Genomic DNA, 23386 nt, shown 5'->3' with positions numbered 1-23386 from the left:
TGTTACAAAATAAAAATATTATATAATTCAAATTATTAAATAACACATTTATATATATATATAACAAATTATAAAATTTATTAAATGTAAAAATATTTTTTTAAAAATTATATAGCAATGAATGATAATTAATTTTTTTAATGAAACACATTTAAATTATATATTTTTAATTAATATCATATATTAAATATAAATATAATATCTAATACTTTACTGCTATACCAATCAACTAAATGTGTTATATTAATCAGAGCATACAGCTTATGCAGCTTAATACTTATGCTGCATAATGCTAATGCTACAGTATATGTTGTTCCAATCAAGCCCTTAGTCAAGTCTGGTCAAGTCTAGGGCTCTCTTAGTCAAGTCTGGTCAAGTCTAGGGAGTCTCTATATAAGTGTGTAACCTTATGATTAATTCAATATACTCAATCCCTTTATAAACATCTTACATTTCCTTAATGTAAAATGTAACAGATGGGTTTTGGTTTTTGAAACTAAATATGGTATGGTATCATTATATTTGAAACTAAATATATATACCTTTTGATTTTGCCTGAGATTTTGTCAATTTGAGTGTTCTTTTAGCTGAATGAAACGTTTTTTTTATGTGTTTGTGTGTGTAGTCTTGGACATTGATGCAGTAGGAACATTCAACATGTGTCACGCAGCACTAACGTATCTTAAGAAAGGAGAGACTCATCAAGTGGCGGTGGTTAGAGTATGAACATAATTCATGTTTTTTAAGTGCTACTTTGCACTATACGCCTTCTTGGTACCAAATTCATGTTTCTGTTGCCAAAATAATTTCTTTGTATAGTTAAATTTTGGTTAGGAAATCCAGAACTGAGTAATAGGAACAATCATAAATTAATTTTGTTTAGATTGTGTGTCAAGTATTACTTATACACAAGTTTTTAAAATTTACATTTTTAGACCCTCATTAGGTGTTCTACCATTGTTGGAGTGTCAAAATAATATAAATGGTCTAATTAAGTTTCTAACTTTTCATAATTTGGATCCAACCATTGGAGATGCTATTAAGTTGCCAATTTTCCAATTTTTGGTTTTTGCCATGTGTTTTAATTATTTCACTAGGATTTAACCCGCGGTACACCGCATGACAATATTTTTAATTTTAAAAATTTTAAATTTATATTATATTTATATTTGTTATTTTATTATCGTTTTATTAATTTTAAAAATATAAAATTTTACAGATATTTGATATAAGTATTCAAAGTATAGAATTTTTGTAGTGTTTTCAAGGTTTTAACCTGTGTAGTATATGTATAGTCTAGTAATACATTTATCTCATGGTACACATCTAAAAGTGTTTAAAAAAAAATAATTCCGCTTAACTCACTATATGGGATTAATGCCAACTCGTCTCACCAAAATCAAAATAACTTTTTGCGTAAAAAAAAAAATCAAAATAAGTTTTTTATCAAGTTTAATTATGTTAATTGTTTTACCAAATTAGCATATTATTTTTACCAAATTGTCTTCTTGCTAAAGTTAAATATTTGTGAATATTGGTTTTCTAATCATTTTAAAATTGGATTTTCGGTTTAGAAAATTTATTAATTTTAATATAATTATGGAGATTGTAAACTTTTGTTATGGAAAATTTGTTGTATATCATTTAAATTTGAGAGATTCTATCATCAATAAAAATAGTTTTGGAGATTTAATGAGTTAAAACTTTAATGGGTAGACTTGTTTTTGGAAAAATCGGAATGTATAAATGTTGTTAAGATTTTATGGCAATAAATGTAACAAACGTTAGTCAATTTAAGAAAGTTTAGTATTTGAATTTCTCCGCAATGTTATTTATGGAATTGTTGTAGGGGTTAATGTTGTAAAAAAAATTAAATAAATAAAACTTAAAGGGCATAAACCAAAATGTACTTCAAAAATGTTAATATAGATTTATGAACATCATAATTGTTGTCTACTGGTTTTAAGATACCATAACAATGGTATAGCTAGATTGGCAAATGGCAAATTTATATACCACTTAATATCAGATTAAATTTTTCCTCATTAGAGGTACGAGTTTTTTTATAATGTTAGAAAAATGCAAGTAAGTTGTAAGATATTTTTACCATGCCTTTGCTTGTCTAACAAGCGTGAATCAATCCGTAAAGCATCCCAGCTTCTGACTCGATCAATTCATTCAGACTTCAGTTCCTCTGTAAACAACTCTACCGTTACCGACCCAATCCATATCAAACATTCAAGACACGACATTATCGTAAAAGGGAAATCATATTGGTTTCACTGCCCTAAATACAGTCTCTATGATGCCTAGCTAGACAGTAAAACTAAAATTGAGTGACCGAAATGATTTAACTTACAATGACAAGATTCTACAACAACTTCAAATCAAGAGCGTAGTCATAGCTAGTACGGAACTAGACTGCTGAGTCTACACAAGTTAAAGTCTTCATGAAAAATTTGAAAATGTAATCATCATATCCAACAATCAATTTCACAAAAGATTTTGTCATTTATAGATTTCATTTTAAATCAAAAGACATGGAGCACAGATAACTGTAGAAAACTAAGACATTTGCTTCATTAGAGTAGCTACTAGCATTAAATTTAAGATAAAACTCAAACAGCAACTTGAACTAGGCTACTATTGGACACTTGCACACGAATTTGCTTGGTCAAATACATGCCAATCGAGTTCATGCACAAATGAAAAGGCGCCCCAACTTGGAGAATATTCCATCTTTGAGTTTAGGCGTACGACCAAAGGGCTTGACATGATAACCATCGGAGAACTCATGAGGCATTTGATACTCAAGTGTCCGATTGTTAGTGCTTCTGGCTAGACGATCAGATGATTGGTAGAGACTCATCTTGTCTTCGTACTTGGGCTTATGAGCGATGGCCTTGACATGATCATGAGGCATCTGATATTCACGCGTCCCATTATGGTTGACTGTGGCTAAAGGATCATCATATGATTGGTAGAGAGTGGGTTGGTCGTCGTCATCATCATCGGTGACTTCGGTGACTTTGTAGTTGCTTCCGAGGGGTGCGTCATTGAACCTTGTAATGGGACACACATACATGCCGATGGAAGTCAGCTTGCCAGAGTCATCAAAAGACCCAAAGAAACCACCAAACTCACGAGGATCATAAATCCCCACATCAATTTTCGTCTCATATTCCTCTTTCATATACATCGATGATGAAAATCTATCACAATACGGCCCGTGTTTCCCCTGATTAGTGTGAATAATCAAAGACGTTATCCCAATGCAATCAATTGCACTCAACCCGGTCACATACTCATCGGAATTTAGTCTCACCTGTATATTGCATAAATTTTATTTAACGTGCATGGTCGTCAGGGAACAAGTACAAAAACAAACTATACATTGTAAACAACATTGTTAATTACAGAAACAAAAAACTTAGATTACACTATATAGCCAATTATCATAAGAAGAAAAATACATGAAGACATATTCTAACGAAACTTACTATTTCGTGGGATTCACCTTTCTCGGACGAACCGTACTTTTTAGACATGACATGACCTCCGTTCTGAAAATACCTAAACTGAATACTATATATGGCGTCTTTGCCCAAGGCAAGATATATACTAGAGATCATGTTGCCTCCCTTCTCGTTCCAATTCCAATATGTATTATAATAAAGTTTCGACCCCATTGGTCCGACTTTGAACATCTTCTTGTTACGGGATTTCATTCCGAATATGGCAGTCAAAAGAATTAAGCTCGGAGTACTCTTTGCTTAAATTTTTCTTGTGAGGAAGATCCATACTTATATAGACCAAGAAAAGCTTTACATACATAATCTCTCTAAGAAAACTTCCTTAATCTATATTTAAATCAACTTCAAAACAGTAAATTTTACTAAATTCAAAAGACCAAAAATGTGAAACTAAATATTATCCTTACTTGCAATATACAGTTTACCTAATTAGAGTTACATTCATTTAAGGATACTATTTAGAGTTTTTTTTTTACTAACAAGTTAAGATGCCGATTTTCCAAAAATTAAAGATTTATTTTCCTTCCGTCTCTAGAATTCGTGAGCCAAAAAAATTCTTGTCTTGGTTTATTAGAGGAACGCTAAATCTTATATAATATGAGAAGGTTTTTTCTAACTCTTACTCACATTGCAACATTTGGTATTCTATTTTAGTGACACCTGTCATTCTTTATTTCCATTTTCTTTCCAACAAATTTATATTATTTTCAATTTCAAATAATCATACTTCTTTTATCCCATTGGTACAACTGACATATTTTTAAATATACTTTTATATCTTAAGCTCTTTTGTCAAACAAAATCAGATTGTTTTATAATAAAATCTCATATTATATATTTGATACAAAATTTAATATTCTATACCATTTACTAATAAATAACTGATAATTGATACATCTATTTTACACATTTTATTTAATTTGTCTTCCATCCTTTAAAGTGAAAAAAATACACACTATTTTATAATAAAAAAATATCATAACAAAAACCATATCTTGGATGAGAAATGAAATAGTTTAAATACATGATTATGATTATGTCTCTATGTAATTTTATAAACCTTAACTATTACACATTTTAAAATCATATAATTTTTTCTTTCATTAATTGAGTAGGCAATATATATATATAAAAGAAAGTTTTGATAGATGTTGACTTTTCTATCTATTTATTTCATTACACAACTGTAAGTGACATATTTAAAATAGCATTAATTCAATCATTAAGTTTGATTATTAAGTTTGATTATTTCTTATATGGAAAATATATTGAAATTTTTTATGTTTAATATCATGTAGCGGGTTACAAATTTCTTTCACAATTAAAGAGAGATGCGTTTTTATAATTTCAATAACCATGCATTGAACTGTATTTAATCTAATGAAAAGATTTCCGTTGCAAATATTTATGTTACAAAACTTATGACACCAAATTCCATAATTTCCAAATTTGTAACTGTCAATAAAATATTTTGAACTTAAGAGTAACATCTATCTAACATTCAAATAGTATTGTACGTATATATAGCCATAGGTAGACATTTACTTAAATATTGGACTCAAATTTACTCTCAAATTCTAGATATGTTCTAACGTATCATCATCGCTGCAAGAGGAAAACAGATCGTCAAGTTTCTTGATATGATGGTACTCTTCTCCAATTCTCGATGATCAAACAGAGGTTTGATGTGTAGCAAGGGGTCCTTATAATTATTCAAAATATATTTACTCTTTTTCTCCATAATCAATATATATGTCATGTGTTCTGTGTTTCACAGATGAGAAGAAGAGTGAAAAACATGACCAAGTCTTTTTCAACTTTTATAGTTACGTAGATGCATTTTATTTTAGTAGAATAGTTACATAGATGCATTGACAAGGTATATTTTGTAAAATAATTTTGTCCCATTAAACAGTATGTTTAATTTTCCTCACTAAAATCTACTCCATCCATTCCTTATTAATCAATTTTCTAGAGAGAAAAAGTGTTGCACAAAAAAAAACAAATTTTAGGTTTTCTATATATTTTTAATAAGTAATTAGTGACAAATTGTAAACTTCAAAAAAGAAACTGAATATTATTGATTGAAATTTGTTAATCGAAAAAAATAATGCAACTAAAGTCAGTTTCTATTATGTTTTCTTAATATGTTTGAAAATCCTAAAATATGGATTAATCAGGAACAGAGGGAGTATTGTCTAATATAACCATTTGATAAAGTTCCACATAATTTTTAAACTAATGTACAGTTTAAAATTTTCAATGATAAATGGAAAGAAGGCCGGATTATGATTTGTGGCAACATTTTCATTTTGTTGGATGAAAGGAAGTTTGTTTCATATTACAATATTGGCCAAGCTGGATTGTGGAGAATCACTATCCATGAAGATGGAGGCATATCAAAGGCAATTCAAACATTTGGACCAAGCAAAATAAAATTTAATTATACAGAGGTGAGTCGTAAAAAAAGCAATCAATAGAAAAAATGGTACATCAATACTCCATGGTATAAAATTTATAAAAGTCAAATTTTTATTTATGAAATCATTCACAAAAAAAAAAGTTGAGGCAAGTTCATTCAAGAGTGATGAAGAGATAATGTTTAATATTTAAAGTTTAGAGTTTAGAATTTAGTTATTTTGTATATATATAAGGATATTATTGAAAATGGATTACAAGAGAGAGTATTTCTTTTAAAATTATTTGTTATTAAGTATTAATTTTAGATGATGAAAGTAAAATTAATATATAGAACAACATTAAATTATCTATCAAAGTAGTTAAATAGTAAGGTCTTACAATTTTATTTTTAGACTACTTATTAGTTTTTTTCCAAAAAAAGACAAAAATGTAAATAAATATAATTTATCTTAATTACTTAACAAAAAGACCAAATTAAATTGATTTTTTGGTAACTCAAACAATGGTCCTATTATTATAGTAACATATTATCTAAATATTTTCAACAATTCTGTGTAATTTAATTATTTTTCTCTATCTCAAAATGACTCTTTTATGAAGCATTATGTAACATTTATATATTAAAATATTATATTAAATCGTAATATTATGAAAATTAATTTTCAAGACATAAATTAATAATTACATGTATATTTCATATACAATTGAATAGAAACTTGATTATTTATTTCAAATTAATAATGCATACATAATCCACGCATCGCGTGGACTACTTTCGAGTATAGTAATAAATGACGCATTATCTTAGAGAGTATAGTAGTGTGACTCGTGACTCCGATTTTACAAAAGCAAATAATTAATAAAAGGAAGAAATGGGAAAAGTTTATTACTTATGAGTTGAGATATAGAAAGATGGAACAAAGACATTGCTCCAATAAAGCTACTTTATTCAAGAAGATAAAACTCAAAATGCAACATGGACTAGGCCACAAGGTGTTTCTTGGTCAATTGTTTTCGCGTTTAACAAACATGTCCGGACTTGTAATGGGACTCAAATACATACCAATCGATGTCAGATTGTATCTATTGTAAGACCCAAAGAAACCACCAAACTCACGTCGATCAGTTATTGCCGGATCAATTACTATTTTGGAATCAGTTGGATAATTGCCGCTTGATTTTCCAATCAACTAATCACCGTAGTTAGTACGAAATGTCAAATTCCTGATTCCTCTATTATCCTTTGCTAATACTCCAATCAATCCAGTTACAAATTCGTCTTGTTTCAGTTTCAACTGCGAATAAACTTCATCAGAAACTTAACCTGACCGGATCTTACTCAAACGCCAAAAAAGAAATAAAGTATATATATAAGAAATTTTCATAAAACACAAAACTTACAACACGAAAGTTGGATCCCTCCTCCCAGCCACCACAACGTTCAGACAGGACAAGAGCTCCATTCTCCAGAAAACCAAACTGAATATACGTTATGACTTCATCGAAAGAAACGTATATGTTAGAGATCATGGTGCGTCCCTTGTGATCCCAATCATCGTCACCCATCACCTCTTCTCCAGGAGCCTCCCCGCCGTCCCAATAAGTATACTCATCTGTCGACTTTTTTCCCACTGATCCTACTCTCATCATCGGTGTAATAGAAAGTAGCCACAGAGTACAGTTAATTTAAGGGGATAGAGAGAGTGATAGACTAAGGACGAATATATAGATATAAGATACTCTGTCTTGTCCAAAACCCGAAGAGTCGTCATAACTTTCATTTATGGAGTTCATTGGGAGCAAGCTAGACAAGTTTTTAGGTACATTAAATAAAACGCTTGAAAATTGTGTTAGAAGACTCTTCATTTGACCAAAACCTGTCTTACGTTTTTCTAAGTAGTCCAATTGGCACCACGGAAAATAAACAAAAGGTTTTCCATTAGACTTCTCAAGTCTTGTATGGAAACTTCGTATCGGTCATAACCCGTTTTGGGTATTGATCAAGATTATTGGAGTTATTCGAGTGAGCCTGCACGGTCGGTAATCAGGCAGGAGTGCACGAGACCTTGTTCTTCGTTGCTCTGTTCCTGAGACAATAGAATTGGCTATATGATTCTAGGCATTGGTATATTGAACAAAACTACTTCATCTTGTGATAGGTTACATACGTATAATTTACTCTACTTTCAATCATGCAAATAGCTGAAACTGCCGGCTCAGTACGTATGAATCCAAGTTACAAGACTAACCACGAATTATGCATATATTTGGGAGTGCAAAAGCAACTCGATCGGGTCTTTAATTTTGTCACTTCATATGTCAATATTTATATTAATAACCACCAAATTGCGTTGCACATTGCAAATATACACTAGACGTAGATATCTCTACAGAGACGTCTATTAGGAGAAACAATGAGCAATAAAACAAAGAAGAGGTCGCGTGTTGGTCAAGAAATAACTATGATCCCGTTGTAAGTGCTTCCCTTTTTCTAAAAGGAAGATTGTTGCGTTTCCGGGTCAATCCTCTGTTACCTTGTATCTATGTTTTGGTGGAGATTAACAAATAAAAAAGATGAAAAGGAACGTTAAACCACGATGCTAGGTCGAGAGAAAAGAGAGACTAATTTAATCCAAGAGATTTCTGAAAAGGCGCCCCAACTTTGAGAATATCCCATCTTTGAGCTTAGGCTTACGACCAATAATGGGATTGACATGATAACCATCGGAGAACTCATGAGGCATTTGATACTCAAGTGTCCGATTGTTAGTGCTTCTGGCTAGACGATCAGATGATTGGTAGAGACTCATCTTGTCTTCGAACTTGGGCTTATGAACGATGGCCTTGACATTATAACCATCAGAGAGCTCATGATCATGAGGCATTTGATATTCACGCGTCCCATTATGGTTGACTGTGGCTAAAGGATGATCATATGATTGGTAGAGAGTGGGTTGGTCGTCGTCTTCATCATCATTGGTGACTTTGTAGTTGCTTCCGAGGGGTGCGTCATTGAACCTTGTAATGGGACACACATACATGCCGATGGAAGTCAGCTTGCCAGAGTCATCAAAAGACCCAAAGAAACCACCAAACTCACGAGGATCATAAGTCCCCACATCAATTTTCCTCTTACAATCTTTCATATCTGTCCATGATGAAAATCTATCACAATTTGCTAGTACGGAACTAGACTGCTGAGTTTACACAAGTTAAAGTCATCATGAAAAAATTGAAAATGTAATCATCATCTCCAACAATCAATTCGCAAAAGATTTTGTCATTTATATATAGATTTCGTTTTAAGTCAAAAGACATGGAGCACAGAATTGTAGAAAACTAATTAAGGCATTTGCTTCATTAAAGTAGCTACTTTATTTAAGATAAAACTCAAACAGCAACTTGAACTAGGGTATAGTATTGAACACTTCCACAAGAAGTTGCTTAATCGATCGACTCAAATACATGCCAATCGAGATCATACGTGGGATAACGACCAATTAGTCCAAGAGATTTCCGAAAAGGCGCTCTATCTTGGAGAATATCCCATCTTCGACTTCGACATGATAACCATCGGCGAACTCATGATCAGGCATTTGATACTCAAGTGTCCGATTGTTAGTGCTTCTGGCTAGACGATCAGATGATTGGTAGAGACTCATCTTGTCTTCGAACTTGGGCTTATGAGCGATGGCCTTGACATGATAACCATCAGAGACCTCATGATCATGAGGCATTGGATATTCACGCGTCTCATTATGGTTGACTGTGGCTAAAGGATGATCATATGATTGGTAGAGAATGGGTTGGTCGTCGACGTCGTCGTCGGTTACTTCGGTGACTTTGTAGTTGGTTCTGAGGGGTGCGTCACTGATCCTTGTAATGGGACACACATAAATGCCGATGGAAGTCAGATTGCCACAGTCATCAAAAGACCCAAAGAAACCACCAAACTCACGACGATCACGGATCTTCACATCAATTTCCCTCTTATACTGATCCAAATCTCCTGATTTAAATTTATTACAAATCGGCCCGTGCTTCCCCTGATTAGTGTGAATGTTCAAAGACGTGATCAGTTTCATACAATGTATTGCACTCAACCCGGTCACAAACTCATCGTCCTTCAGTCTCACCTGTGTATTGCATAAATTTGTTTTAACGTGGTCATCAGGAAGTACGTACGAAAACAAACTATACATTGTAAACAACGTACAGTGTTAATTATTACAAAAAATAAAATCTTAAGATTCCACTATATATATATATATATATTTAAATATGGTTTCAGGATAAAATAAATTACCATATATTATAACTATCAGAAGAAGAAAAGACATGAAGATATATTATAAGGCCATCCGCAATGGGAGAACACTGTGTTCTTAGCCCATTAAAATTATAAATATAATGAATAGTGACATAAGAACATGTTGTCTAGTTCTTGATTACTATTTTGTGGAATTGAGCTTTGTACTTTTTTTTCATGGTATCGGCCGACGCACCATACCTTTCAGACACGATGACCACCTCCGTTCTGATCAGGATAGCTAAACTGAATACAATTTATGCCATCACTGTCGAAAGCAAAATATATACTAGAGATCATGTTGCGTCCCTTCTCGTCCCACTCCAGACTCTTATGATTATCAAGAATTGACCCAATTGGTCCAATTTTGAACATCTTCCTATCACGGGATTTCATTTAGAATATAGCAGTCGAAATTAGAATTAAGCTCCGAATTGAAATTTATTCTTTGTGAGGACGATATATTGATAGGGACGAAGAGAAAGCTTTACACAAATAAATCTCTAGCTAGCTCTAAGAAAACTTCCTTAGTCAAAATGTAAATCAACTTGAAAACAGTAAATATACTAAATTCAATTTCAAACGACCGAAAATGTAAACAGTATATATTATCCTTGCTTGCATATATTTTTTACCTATAGTTTACTTATTTTAGAGATACATTCATTTAGCTGGTCAAAGCCTTCCTTTAAGGATACGTACTATGCTTCCTACATTGCACTTTTTAAGGATACGTACTAGTAATAATATTCAAAGGCTTTTTTAATTTCTCTTTTCCGTTTTTTTCTAATTATAATTTTGGAATTCCTTAATTAATATTTTGGAAGTACACAATTTTTTTGTAAACTATATAAAAGTTATAGGTTATAAAGTTATAGTTATTATTTGATTCATGATTACAAAATAGGTTATATAGATTGGCTTAGTTACTCATACATACACGGAATTTGGGGATTAAAATGATTACTTTACCTGCATTATTATTAATTACTAGCAATGTATACACTTAAAGAGTATATTCCAAAGAATAATATAACTTAAAGAAATACACAATTAAAGAAATAGAATAAAATCTACTGAACTAATTATATCAAGCAACTAAATTTATAATTTTGTAATCGTTATTCGGTTATTTGTCTCATTTTTTTAGATGAACTGTTAGTTATTTTAGATATAATAAATTTTAAATTTTAAAATATTATATATTTACACTTATTAAAAAATTATTACGGACATGGTTATATACTTATATGGCGGACCGAGTTTAAGTTAATATTAAATATAAAATTTAAATTATCATTAATTGTTACAACGGGGTTGAATCATAGGTTAAATTATCAAATTTTTGCAGGTTCGTTTGGGTTTCATTGTCTCTCTCTGTGTGGCGATCTTAAAGTTATAATTATCGTTGTAAAAAAACTATCTTATCTCTGCTTATATGTTAATTATTTTTTTTTTCAACTATTGGGCCATAACAGACTGGCCCATTAGCCTAATACTTACATTCGTAGGGAGCGGGACTCGATCTCTGGTGCGATGGTGTCTTGTGCATTAAGGACTTATCTTTTTTTTTTTTTTTTTGTTAAAAGTATATGTTAATTATCGACTTATGTTCGTAAATATTTGAATTATCAACTTATGTTGTTCGTAAAGATATGTTAATTATCGACTTAGATTGTTCGTAAAGATATGTTAATTATCGACTTATGTTATTATAACCTATCTATGTATGTTGTTGCTAGCTATGTCTCTGCTTTACCCATAATTATACGTACGTTAGCATATCTGGGTGGGTTCCATGAAATAATTAAATGGAAATTACAATGTCAAATACTAAAGATATACATGTATTTTTTGATTATTTTTGTATTAAATTAGAGAAGAGGAAAAAAGTGGCATCAAAACATAAGTAAAATATAAACATGGCATAAGTAAAATAGTTTTACATATGTGTTTTACAAATAAAATAAACTCTTAGATGTTATACCATCCTTTTTTTTTTTTTTATGTCCCTTTGAAGTTAGATTACATAGTAGTAGTACCATGTCATATTGGCATATTGCCACGCCATTATGTCAAGATCAATTAGATTTTATCAAATCATTAGCTGTGAACATTAGATGTTTGATTTTGGTTTTGGTCAGACTCAACTACTCGAACACTTGTAATTGCTAATGCACTGACCTGACAAATGCTTGCCCCACACCACGAGTTTGCTTTTCTTTTCCGTCTTTAGTTGGGTTCTTTGTTAACAAGATTAAAAGCCTTTTTTAATTTTCTTTCCGTCTCTATAATTCGTGAGCCAAACTAAGTCTTTGCTTGGCTATGCAACTTGAACTAGGCTACAAGGCGTTTCTTGGTCAATCACTCAATTGTTTTCGCGTTTACCAACCATGTCGGGCCTTGTAATGGGACTCAAACACATACCGATCGATTTCAGACGGTACCTATTGTAAGACCCATAGAAACCACCAAACTCGTACGTTGGTCACATATCGCCGGATCAATTTCTATTTTGGAACCACTTAGATACATAATTGTCGCTTGATCTTCCAATCATATAGTCCCAACGGTTAGTTCGAAAATGTCAAATTTATGATGCCTCTATCACCCTTTTTCTTGTACTCCACTCAATCCTGTTACAAATTCGTCTTGATTCAGTCTCAACTGCAACTAAATTTCATCGCTGCGTTGCACATTACTTTCAATAGACCTTTTAAATTTTCGAACCTCTTATGCCTTTATTAATAACCACCAAATTGCGTTGCACATTGCAAATATACACTAGACGTAGATATCTCTGCAGAGACGTCTATTAGGAGAAACAAGGAGCAATAAATCAAAGAAGAGGTTGCTTGTTTGTCAAGAAATTACAGAAGAAACTCAAAGCTCAGGCTGCATCTTCTCACACTCTTCTCGAATCGACTGGAAAAGCTGGGTCGAGAGGTAACGTTCCCCGAAGCTCGGAAACACAACCTAAAAACCAAGATGCATATATCAACTCACATATCAAATTTTTAACATACATATGATATGATGACTCGCTTACATTTGTTACTCCATACTAGCTAAAACGGTTTCATTGGGATTAATAATTAAATAATAAGCTCCAAGAGCTCTATTATTCTTTCTGGTGACTAGCTAGGGTCAGTTTGGAGATGATGGCAACGCAAGTGTTCATTAGACGTATAAAGGCTAAGGTTCATGATTAATTAACTTAAGAACTGTTTTGTCTATTATTATCCGGTGGTTGGTCATAGATACAGGACTAGGGTTTGGTGAGGGAGATGTGATATAGAAATCTTTCTGATTAAAAGACTAATTAACCAATTCCTATCACCTACCTCCACTAAGAAGTTATGATGAGATACATAGATGAAGAACTTACAGCTATAAGTTTCCCAGCATTTTCAGGTCTCTTTGCAACCTGGATTGCAGCAGCAGCTGCTGCTCCAGAAGATATACCAACCTGAAAAATGTTATAAATCGTTCACTAATCATCACAGATTTCTCATATGCATTCACATTCGTTTACTATCTCCCACTAAGACTTGTTCCCACTGAGAAATAAGTCAAAACAGAAATACAAAAATAGACTAACCAACAAGCCTTCCTGGAGGGCTAGTTGCTTCGCAGTTTCAATTGCTTCCTCACTGGAAATCTGATCAGGAAGCAAGGAAACAGGTGACGTTTGGATCGTACTCTTTCATGCTCAGGCCATTTATATTTGTATGTCAACGGATAAGTTAAAAAGGAAAACAGTGTCTTGCTGAAGGTGAACGAGATGACTATATAATTTAAGGAACCAAACTAACAGATCATACCGCTATGTACTCATCTACAATAGTCAGATCCAAATTCTTGGGTACAAATCCAGCTCCTATTCCTTGAATCTTGTGAGGTCCTGCATTTTCAAATACAAGTTAAAAGAAACGTAGAGTTACAGAATAACATGTCAGAGAAACAAGGAAACGAAATCAATGCTTTACCGGGTTTTCCACCAGAGAGAATAGCACTCTCCGTGGGTTCTACACCAATGACCTGGTACACGTAAACATTAACTAATTAAATATAACTTTTACTACTTCATTGAACAACCTATCTCTAATTATAGAGGCTATGTATTCCAGCTGATATGCTACAAGCCCCATTGCTATTATGTACCTTAAATTCGGGTTTTCTTTCTTTGATAAATCGACCGACACCAGTTACAGTTCCACCGGTTCCAATTCCAGCAACCAATATATCCACTTTGCCTCTAGTGTCTTCCCAAATCTCAGGACCAGTAGTCTCATAATGAATCTGCAAATTCTTTAAATTAATACACTAACAGATACTTGCAGCTTAAATAAGTGGAACCAGAGAGTTTAACAGATTATCATGGGGATTTAATAGTAAATGTCGTAGAAACAAAAATCTTGATACCAGACGAGTTTCAATATTTTCCGTAACTAAGCCCTTCACATTCTCCTCTTATGGTTCAAAACTAGAGGTAAGACTAGCTCATGATTCATGTCACACGTCGAAACATCATGAGAAGATAAGTAATTGCAAACCTTGGGATTGGCAGGGTTGTCAAATTGTTGTAGCATGTAGGAGTTGGGAGTGTTCTTCAATATTTCTTCAGCCTTTTGAATTGCTCCGGTCATACCTTTTGCAGGTTCAGTTAACACAAGTTCGGCTCCAAATGCCCTCAAAAGAACACGCCTTTCCAAACTCATTGATGCGGGCATGGTCAAAATAAGTTTATAGCCTTTTGAAGCAGCAATGAACGCAAGGCCAATCCCTGTGTTTCCACTTGTCGATTCCACAAGAACACTCTAAAAACGTGTAACAAGAAAAGAAAAAGTTAGAGAGGGGCTTGACACACTAAGACTAATAAACTTGATACACTACAACATCTATCGTAGGTGAGTACTCATTCTAACTTCTTAACAACAAGAAAGGTCAAATCCATTATACCTTTCCAGGTGTTATAAGTCCCTTTTCTTCAGCATCAGTAATCATACTATACCCAATCCTGAAATCACCATAGCAACAAAAGCTCAACATAGATACAATATGTAAAGATAGCAAACCAAAATTAAATCGGTAAGACAGTACCTATCCTTGACACTACAACAAGGTTCCATAATCTCAAGCTTAGCAGCAACACTTGCAACACAACCCTTGACTATATTGTTCAAGTAAACCATTGGAGTCTTCCCAATAAGCTGAATCAATTTCAGGAAAATAAGATTAAACAACGAAATCAAAAGGAGATAAAAAAAAGAAGTCAAATTCACAATCCTAAAGGCTTAGTTGTTTCTCAATTTAGCTTTCCCTCTCTATTTCTATTCAGATGTAATCAAAAAACACCAATTCAAACCTGAGCAGCATTCTCGGCAATATTGAGCCCTTCAACACCAGCTTCGGGCTTAACGGACACAGCCTTGCACACAACATCGAAACACCTCCGGCTCTGTCTCTTGAGCGTGAGAGCAGCCGAGGAAACATCGGAAGAAGTAGCCGCCTTTCTAGAGGATAAGGAGACAGAAGAGAGCTCAGGCGAATATTTGAAAGGTCGGTGGCGAGAAGTCAACGGGTTAAGGAGAAAAGCAGAGGAAGATGTCGCCGCCATGATTTGATCTTTTTGCCTCAATGTATCTTCCTCACTTTCCCGATATTGTACACAGAGGAGAAGGTGAGAGAGAGAGAGAGAGATGCGGTTTAAACTTGAAGAGACACTGATGAGATCGCACTGTAGTTCCCAAACGACATCGCTTTTGTAGAGTTAAAAAAAAAAAAGTCAATCAATTTGGCATCTTTTTACTGAATTTTATCTTTTTCTTGGAATGGTAAAACAGAGCATCTGGAGAAAAGAAACAAACTTTGAGATAAAAATTCAGGAAAGGTTTGATTTTTTTGGTTTTAAACAATCTCACCAACCTAGTAGTCTGATAAGGAGGTGAATATAGAGCACATGTTCATCTTCATCATCATGCAGCCTTACCAAGCTCTCAAAGGTCAAATCAAATCTTTCTGAATCTTTTTTTTTTTTGTTCCTTGCCTTCTTTTAATTTCTGAGTAGCTGTTAAAGTTATTACAAAGTTTTCGAAACAGAAAAAAGTATCAATTTTTAGTGTAGAAAGGTACTTGTCGTTATCTCTGTGTTTCTATGATTCAGATAAAATCAAACCCAGATTGGAATTTGCGATTTTAGCAAAGCTATAGATTTTGGATTTCGGATGTTTCTCTACCAGTTAAAACTGTGATTGCCATTATCATTTGCTCTGTTTGTCATAGTTGTTTTGTTTGCTCTAATTGCAGATTAGAATTTGCGGTTGGGTCATCTGTTAAGCTCGGTTTACTCTTCCTGGAACATCGATTGTATTGAGGTTTACTATTCAGGACGTTCTTGTAATATTGGGTCAAAGATGTCTGCAGAGGAGAAGAACCTTATAGAGATCTTGGAGGAAGGTCACAAAGTAGATGTTGTTAAGTACATTGATTATGTCAGTGCCCCTCAAGCTGGTGCTATAGCGACGTTCTCAGGAACTACAAGAGACATGTTCGAGGGCAAGACAGTGTTGGAGCTACGCTATGAAGCATATGTGCCAATGGCCACACGATGCCTCAGCTCGATCTGTACAACCGCTAGATCAACTTGGGACATTCACAAGATTGCAGTTGCTCACCGTTTGGGACCAGTTCCGGTTGGAGAAACTAGTGTGTTCATCGCGGTCTCATCTGTTCACCGTGCGGATGGTTTGGATGCTTGCAAGTTCTTGATTGACGAGTTGAAGGCAACGGTTCCGATTTGGAAGAAAGAGGTTTACACTAATGGAGAGATTTGGAAGGAGAATTCTGAGTTTATGGAGAAAAGATTGGAACTTGCAGAGAAAAGAGACAGCTTAGTGAAGAAACCTGTGACTGAAGAACATAAAAGAGGTTGCTGTGGAAGTAAAGTTAGAGTAGAAGAAGATGAAGCATAAAGATATTACAGGACATAACAAATCTTCTTCTTGATTACTTGTAGCAAAAGAGCAATGTTTCGTTTTTTCTCTTAATAAACAAAATGTCTTAAAGCACATTGTTGAATCTAAAAGACTTCATATTCAAATAAGTCGCAAAGGTCTCTCAGCTTTAAAACTTTAGATCTCTCCCAAGTAGATGTTTTTATCACTACTGCAAGATCCAATGATAGGCTCGGTTGGGTGAAAAACACACTCATTGACAGAGCCAGTATGGCCGGGGAGCTTATACAGAATACGCCGACTTGTTGTGTCCCATATGTGAACCATACGGTCTGCACTACCAGCAGTGACTTTGGTACCATCAGGTGACCATGAACATTTCAGTAGGTTCTTCTCAAAGTTGTGTTGATGCCCATCAAAGATCTTTACACATCGGTTCTGTGGAGCATAAGGACGCATGTCCCACACGCAAAGCTTGTTGTCCATTCCATTGGTGAGAAGGTAGGAACCGTCTGGACTTAAGCTCATACCTGTGATTGTATCTTCATGGCCCTCAAGTGTCATTGTGGCTTCACCTTTTCGCAAGTCCCAAACTTTAACATCATTGTCTACACCACCAGTGAAAATCTTATCAGCTGCATCAGAGAAACTAACGGCTGTGATTTGGTATTTATCAGGAAATGTTTGTATGGCTCCTCTTTGACGCATGTCCCAAAGCTTAGCAGTTCCATCGTCAGATCCACTGATGATAAGCGGTGGTCCTCTACGAGTGGGACAGCAAGAATTCACAAACGAAGAATGCTCAGCCATCTTCTTGATTTGCTTCCCAGTTTCAACATCCCATGCTCTGACAGTTTTATCCGGACTGGCTGATACAATCTGAGAGCCATCACTGGTCCAATGAAGATCAAGGATGGCGTTCTTGTGACCTTTCAAAACCATGAAGTTTTTGCAGTCCCCGTGAACTCTCCAGAGGAAGATTTCCCTATCATGGGATCCAGATGCAATCAGAGTTCCAGCTGGATTGAACTTCATGGTATAGACAGCACTTGGATGCCCACTTAGCAACATGATAGGTGCTTCCAAGCTCGATGTCCGGTTCTTGCCAATGGGACCAGGTCCTTGAGGAGCATTGTGTGGGACAGTAGACCATTCCATAGGCCTAGGACCTGACAAAGCGTTTTCATTCTCTCTTGGCATGATCTCCATCTTAGCCTCCTTTTCACTGTAAACCGAGTTATAACCTGCATACCATGAGAAAAAGGAATTAGTAGATTGATTAGATTATATCAACATTCACACAGAGCTTTACAGATATCAAATTTTCAAGCCATTACTCAATACTGCATTCCAAAATCAAAATATTAAACACCAAGAAGAATAAAGAAACCTGCACAACCCAAGTAAAGCTTACAAAAGCAACATGGTGCAATATTTGCTATTTGAATTAGAGTATTGTCTCATTACTAGTTACTAGAGTTAAACTTGGAAACGACTGTCAACAGTTTCAAGATTTTTTCGCTGTTCCTATACAAATAAGCACACCCTAACTTGTATCTGAGATACACACGCAAGCCGCAAGGGTATAAACACAGATCATAAAGAAATCAAAATCGCTCTAAAGCTTGAGGTTTTGCACCAGAGACTACAAAGGACATTACGTCCAGTTACATAGATCTCACAGATCAATTTTGACATATTACATCCAATAGAATCGGAGAAAACAACTATGAATCTATAAGCTAAGAACACGATTCGTCAAACTCGAAACAAAAATTCCTAACCCCAGCTCTAAATACATATAGGACTGTGACGAGTTGAAGAAAAATAAGCTTTAGTAGATACCAAAATTTTCAGCAGAAGACTTCACAGAACGAAATTGCGTAATAGAGAAACCCTAACATCGTTCGTTACAGAGAAAGAAATAACGTACCGAAGTCGAAGGTAGGTGTGAGACAGAGAGAGGCACGAATCGCTCGGTGTCGTTTGCAAAGTTACCGGAACCCTAAAACCCAGAGAGAAGAGCTCGCGAGAATAGAGCAAGTGAGAGATTCAGAAAAAGTTAAAGAGAAGAAGTCTGTATTTCTATTTCGATCGGGTTAATTTGCAAAATACTGATAAGACCTTTATATTTTTTAATTAACGTCAGATTGAACCCGATACTATTCTTTTTATCAAAAACAACCCATCTCCTTCTTTTTTTTTTTTTTTGATAATCCAGGTATCCAAAGCCCAGTGGGCCCTGACTAGCCCACTAGTCCGAAGGCTTGGCGTGCGTCCCGAAGGCGGCAAGAGTGGTTCCTGGAGGCCGCATAGCCCAATGTTAAATTTTTCTGCGGTGGCCACTTAAGGTGTTTGCAGCCGTGGGGATTCGAACCCGGGAATATTGGGAATCTCACCCTCAGCCCGAAATCCATCCTACCACTAGCCCACCTATGAGTGGTTACCCATCTCCTTCATCTTTTGAGCTTTCCAAGTTCCAACTCTTTCTTAATTGATTTTTGACGGAGCAACAGATTATTTTTATCTATAGCCAAACCTTATAACAAACATATAGGTACAAGACTATGATAAAGTTATGTCAAGAACATTAAAACCATGTCCTGATCAGAATTCTCTTGTTTAAAACACTGTATTAGGAGGGATTGGACTGAGACTCAAACACAGATACCAATCTGACGAACGAGAGTGAAGTAAAGAACTTGGAAGACAAAGATAAACAACAACGGGTTTGGTTGGACATATCAAGCCGGTGAGGATTACATTAGACCTTAGATGGAACATTGGTGTTGGTCTCAACTGGTTTTTGGCCTTCGAACTTGTCAATAGCCACCTGAAGTTCGTCCGTGCCACCAACAGCCCTCATTGTGTAGAAGTATACCCCAAAAACAAAAACCGTTAATCCACCCGCTACAACCGTGTTCTTGCTTTTTGGACCAAGGTAACTAAAACCTGGAAATCCCGCCATTGTTTTCAAAGTCTTTAAACCTGCAACATTCAAGAAAGTGTAAAAATTGTCACATGTTGCAGAACAGACCCAAGTATGAGAAAGTCTTAGCTAACTGTTCTATCTTCACACATCACAGTTTCATAAATAGTAAGGATGACTAACTAGAGAGAACTCTGAAGCATGTATATAACAATGAGACTATAGAAGCTCTGAGGAATCGTAGAACACTGACATATATTGTTCACATACTGAAAACAGAAAGATCCAAATCGATTGAATATAAAGACATTTCCAATTGTTAATGCTCATCCTAAGAACTACAAGGTCAAGATAAAGTGACAGTGCTCTAAGCACAACAAAATCAAAGATGAGTAACATCATGGTGTGAAGATTGCAAAACATTACAGCAAAACAGAACTCTTCTTTTGCATTATAATGGAGACTGGATAGAACAATTCAATCAGCTGCTCACCAAGTGCATCAGTCTAAACATAATTGTTCACAAGCTTATAACAATCGGCGCAAATCAGATGCTTTTTTAGCTTCCAATTAATCATCAATCACAGTCAAAATCAAAATTAAAGCAGAAATAAAGGCATTATAGACTCTAATTCTACATCTACAAATCCAAAGCTAGCATCTTATGATCCCAACCGATAAAAGTTCTCAAACCAGATCAAGATGCCAAAAATGAAACTAGAGCAGAATCTATCAGTTAAAAATTGGATCTTTTGAACAAATGAGTCCAGAGGATCACAAAATTAAAATGGAAACGAACCTGATGCTTTACGTTTTCACAGATAACTCGAAAAATCCGATTGAGATACAGAAAGCTGATATTTTTTTTTTTGGTTCCACAGAGAATACGACAGAAGCCTAACGTTTCCCTATATAGGTGACAAATGGTTCTCTCAGTGTCGTGGCCACTTGCCTATCTATCGAAACCCTAAACCCAAGTAAATGAATGAGCTCGCGTGAAAGAGGGATCGATTCAGAAACTAAGTCGTCTCGAGTTCGAACCCAACTGTAACACAATAGAAGAAGATATTTATTTTCTGAAAAATATTTGATTAGATCCTTGTATTTTTGGAATACTTTCAAATCGAACTATCATATCTTTTATCACCAATATGGCCCCACAGCCAAGCATGTTTCATGCTTTGACCTCAATCACACTATAGGTACAAAATTTTCAATCTTTTCTTCGATCTATCGAAGAAATCATATTCTGATAACTTAATATATGATGCTTGATTAGTAAATAAAAAAATGTATTGTTCAAATTAGATCAGAGTTTTGATAAATTTAGTTAATATATTTTTGTATTTAATATTTGTACTTATCTTTTAAGCTACCTAAACTTTATAAATTTTTAGGTTACTAAAATGATCGCAAAATTAAAGTATAACCATACAAAATAGTATCAATGATTATAATAGCTACAACATATTCCGATAACTTAATATATGATGTTTGATTAGCAAAAAAAAAAAATGTAGCGTTCCAATTAGATCAAGTTTTGATAAATTTAATTAAGATATTTTGTATTTAATATTTGTATTTGTCTTTTCAGCTGCCTAAAACTTATAAATTTTTAGGTTAATAAAATGATCGCAAAATTTAAGTACAACCATACAAAATAGTATCAATGATAATAATAGCTACAACATATTCAGATAACTTAATATATGGTGCATGATTAGCAAAAAAAAATATGTATTGTTCCAATTAGATCAAGTTTTGGTAAATTTAATTAATATATTTTTGTATTTCATATTTGTACTTGTCTTTTAAGCTACCTAAAATTTATAAATTTTTAGGTTAATAAAATGATCGCAAAATTTAAGTACAACCATACAAAATAGTATCAATGATGATAATAGCTACAACATATTCCGATAACTTAATATATGGTGCTTGATTAGCAAAAAAAAAATGTATTGTTCCAATTAGATCAAGTTTTGATAAATTTAATTAATATATTTTTGTATTTAATATTTGTACTTGTCTTTTAAGCTACCTAAAATTTATAAATTTTTAGGTTAATAAAATGATCACAAAATTAAAGTACAACCATACAAAATAGTATCAATGATGATAATAGCTACAACATATTCCGATAACTTAATATATGATGCTTGATTAGCAAAAACAAAAATATGTATTTTTTCAATTTGATCAAGTTTTGATAAATTAAATTAAGATATTTTTGTATTTAATATTAGTAATTGTCTTTTAAGCTACCTAAATTTATAAATTTTTAGGTTAATAAAATGATCGCAAAATTTAACTACAACCATACAAAATCGTATCAATGATGATAATAGCTACAACATATTCCGATAACTTAACATATGGTGCTTGATTAGCAAAAAAAAAATGTATTGTTCCAATTAGATCAAGTTTTGATAAATTTAATTAATATATTTTTGTATTTAATATTTGTACTTGTCTTTTAAGCTACCTAAAATTTATAAATTTTTAGATTAATAAAATGATCACAAAATTAAAGTACAACCATACAAAATAGTATCAATGATGATAATAGCTACAACATATTCCGATAACTTAATATATGATGCTTGATTAGCAAAAAAAATGTATTGTTCCGATTAGATCAAGTTTTGATAAATTTAATTAAGATACTTTTGTAATTTAATATTTGTACTACCTAAAATTTATATATTTATATATAATATTTGTATTTGTCTTTTAAGCTACCTAAAATTTATAAATTTTTAGGTTAATAAAATGATCACAAAATTAAAATACAACCATACAAAATAGTATCAATGATGATAATAGCTACAACATATTCCGATAACTTAATATATGGTGCTTGATTAGCAAAAAAAAATGTATTGTTCCAATTAGATCAAGTTTTAATAAATGTAATTAAGATATTTTTGTATTTAATATTTGTACTTGTCTTTTGTACTACCTAAAATTTATAAATTTTTAGGTTAATAAAATGATCGCAAAATTTAAGTACAACCATACAAAATAATATCAATGGTGATAATAGTTACAGCATATTCCGATAACTTAATATATGGTGCTTGATTAGCAAAAAAATGTATTGTTCCAATTAGATCGCAGTTTCAATAAATTTAATTAATATATTTATGTATTTAATATTTTTACGTGTCTTTCAAGCTATGTAAAATTAATAAATTTTTAGGTTACTAAAATGATTGCAAAATTAAAGTACAACCAA

General features: G+C 33.3%; 5 protein-coding genes, 1 long non-coding RNA gene and 3 pseudogenes across 6 annotated transcripts; 2 read left to right on the top strand and 7 right to left on the bottom strand.

Annotated features, from left to right (window-relative positions):
- Positions 1-248: 248 nt before the first annotated feature.
- LOC147943184 (uncharacterized) lies at positions 249-1013 on the top strand. The gene is made up of 2 exons (XR_015598130.1): positions 249-505; positions 626-1013. It is a non-coding gene; the product is annotated as an uncharacterized LOC147943184 (long non-coding RNA).
- Positions 1014-2695: 1682 nt separating this feature from the next.
- LOC104788783 (jacalin-related lectin 25 pseudogene) lies at positions 2696-3728 on the bottom strand (annotated as a pseudogene).
- Positions 3729-6839: 3111 nt separating this feature from the next.
- LOC104784966 (jacalin lectin-like protein) lies at positions 6840-7748 on the bottom strand. The gene is given in 2 exon segments (XM_010510078.3): positions 6840-7249; positions 7356-7748. Coding segments are annotated over 2 exon segments (498 nt in total). The 3' UTR covers positions 6840-7144.
- An 833-nt stretch (positions 7749-8581) lies between these two features.
- On the bottom strand, positions 8582-9421 carry LOC104788782 (jacalin-related lectin 25 pseudogene; annotated as a pseudogene).
- Positions 9422-9454: 33 nt separating this feature from the next.
- On the bottom strand, positions 9455-10659 carry LOC104784965 (jacalin-related lectin 25-like; annotated as a pseudogene).
- Positions 10660-12984: 2325 nt separating this feature from the next.
- LOC104784964 (cysteine synthase, chloroplastic/chromoplastic) lies at positions 12985-16326 on the bottom strand. The gene is made up of 11 exons (XM_010510077.3): positions 16192-16326; positions 15632-16025; positions 15367-15476; positions 15226-15283; positions 14820-15083; positions 14428-14565; positions 14253-14304; positions 14088-14167; positions 13865-13924; positions 13652-13732; positions 12985-13239 (listed from the first exon to the last, which is right to left on the bottom strand). Exons 2-11 carry the CDS (start codon positions 15881-15883, stop codon positions 13147-13149), a joined length of 1188 nt encoding a protein of 395 aa, XP_010508379.2. The 5' UTR covers positions 15884-16025; positions 16192-16326; the 3' UTR covers positions 12985-13146.
- On the top strand, positions 16257-17368 carry LOC104784962 (molybdopterin synthase catalytic subunit). Its single transcript, XM_087451817.1, is given in 3 exon segments — positions 16257-16394; positions 16573-17230; positions 17232-17368. Coding segments are annotated over 2 exon segments (591 nt in total). The 5' UTR covers positions 16257-16394; positions 16573-16679; the 3' UTR covers positions 17272-17368.
- LOC104784963 (uncharacterized) lies at positions 17243-18428 on the bottom strand. Its single transcript, XM_010510076.3, has one exon. The coding sequence runs from the start codon at positions 18426-18428 to the stop codon at positions 17397-17399; it is 1032 nt and encodes a 343-aa protein (XP_010508378.1). The 3' UTR covers positions 17243-17396.
- A 1311-nt stretch (positions 18429-19739) lies between these two features.
- On the bottom strand, positions 19740-21083 carry LOC109133057 (uncharacterized). The gene is made up of 2 exons (XM_019245652.2): positions 20948-21083; positions 19740-20207 (listed from the first exon to the last, which is right to left on the bottom strand). Exon 2 carries the CDS (start codon positions 20185-20187, stop codon positions 19984-19986), a length of 204 nt encoding a protein of 67 aa, XP_019101197.1. The 5' UTR covers positions 20188-20207; positions 20948-21083; the 3' UTR covers positions 19740-19983.
- Between the last annotated feature and the right edge of the window lie 2303 nt (positions 21084-23386).

This window comes from Camelina sativa, chromosome 5 (assembly GCF_030686135.1).
Source record: "Camelina sativa cultivar CO46 ecotype springtype chromosome 5, ASM3068613v1".
NCBI lineage: Eukaryota > Viridiplantae > Streptophyta > Magnoliopsida > Brassicales > Brassicaceae > Camelina > Camelina sativa.
The sequence above is the reverse complement of the archived record's forward strand: the minus strand, read 5'-3'. Positions and strand labels throughout refer to the sequence as shown.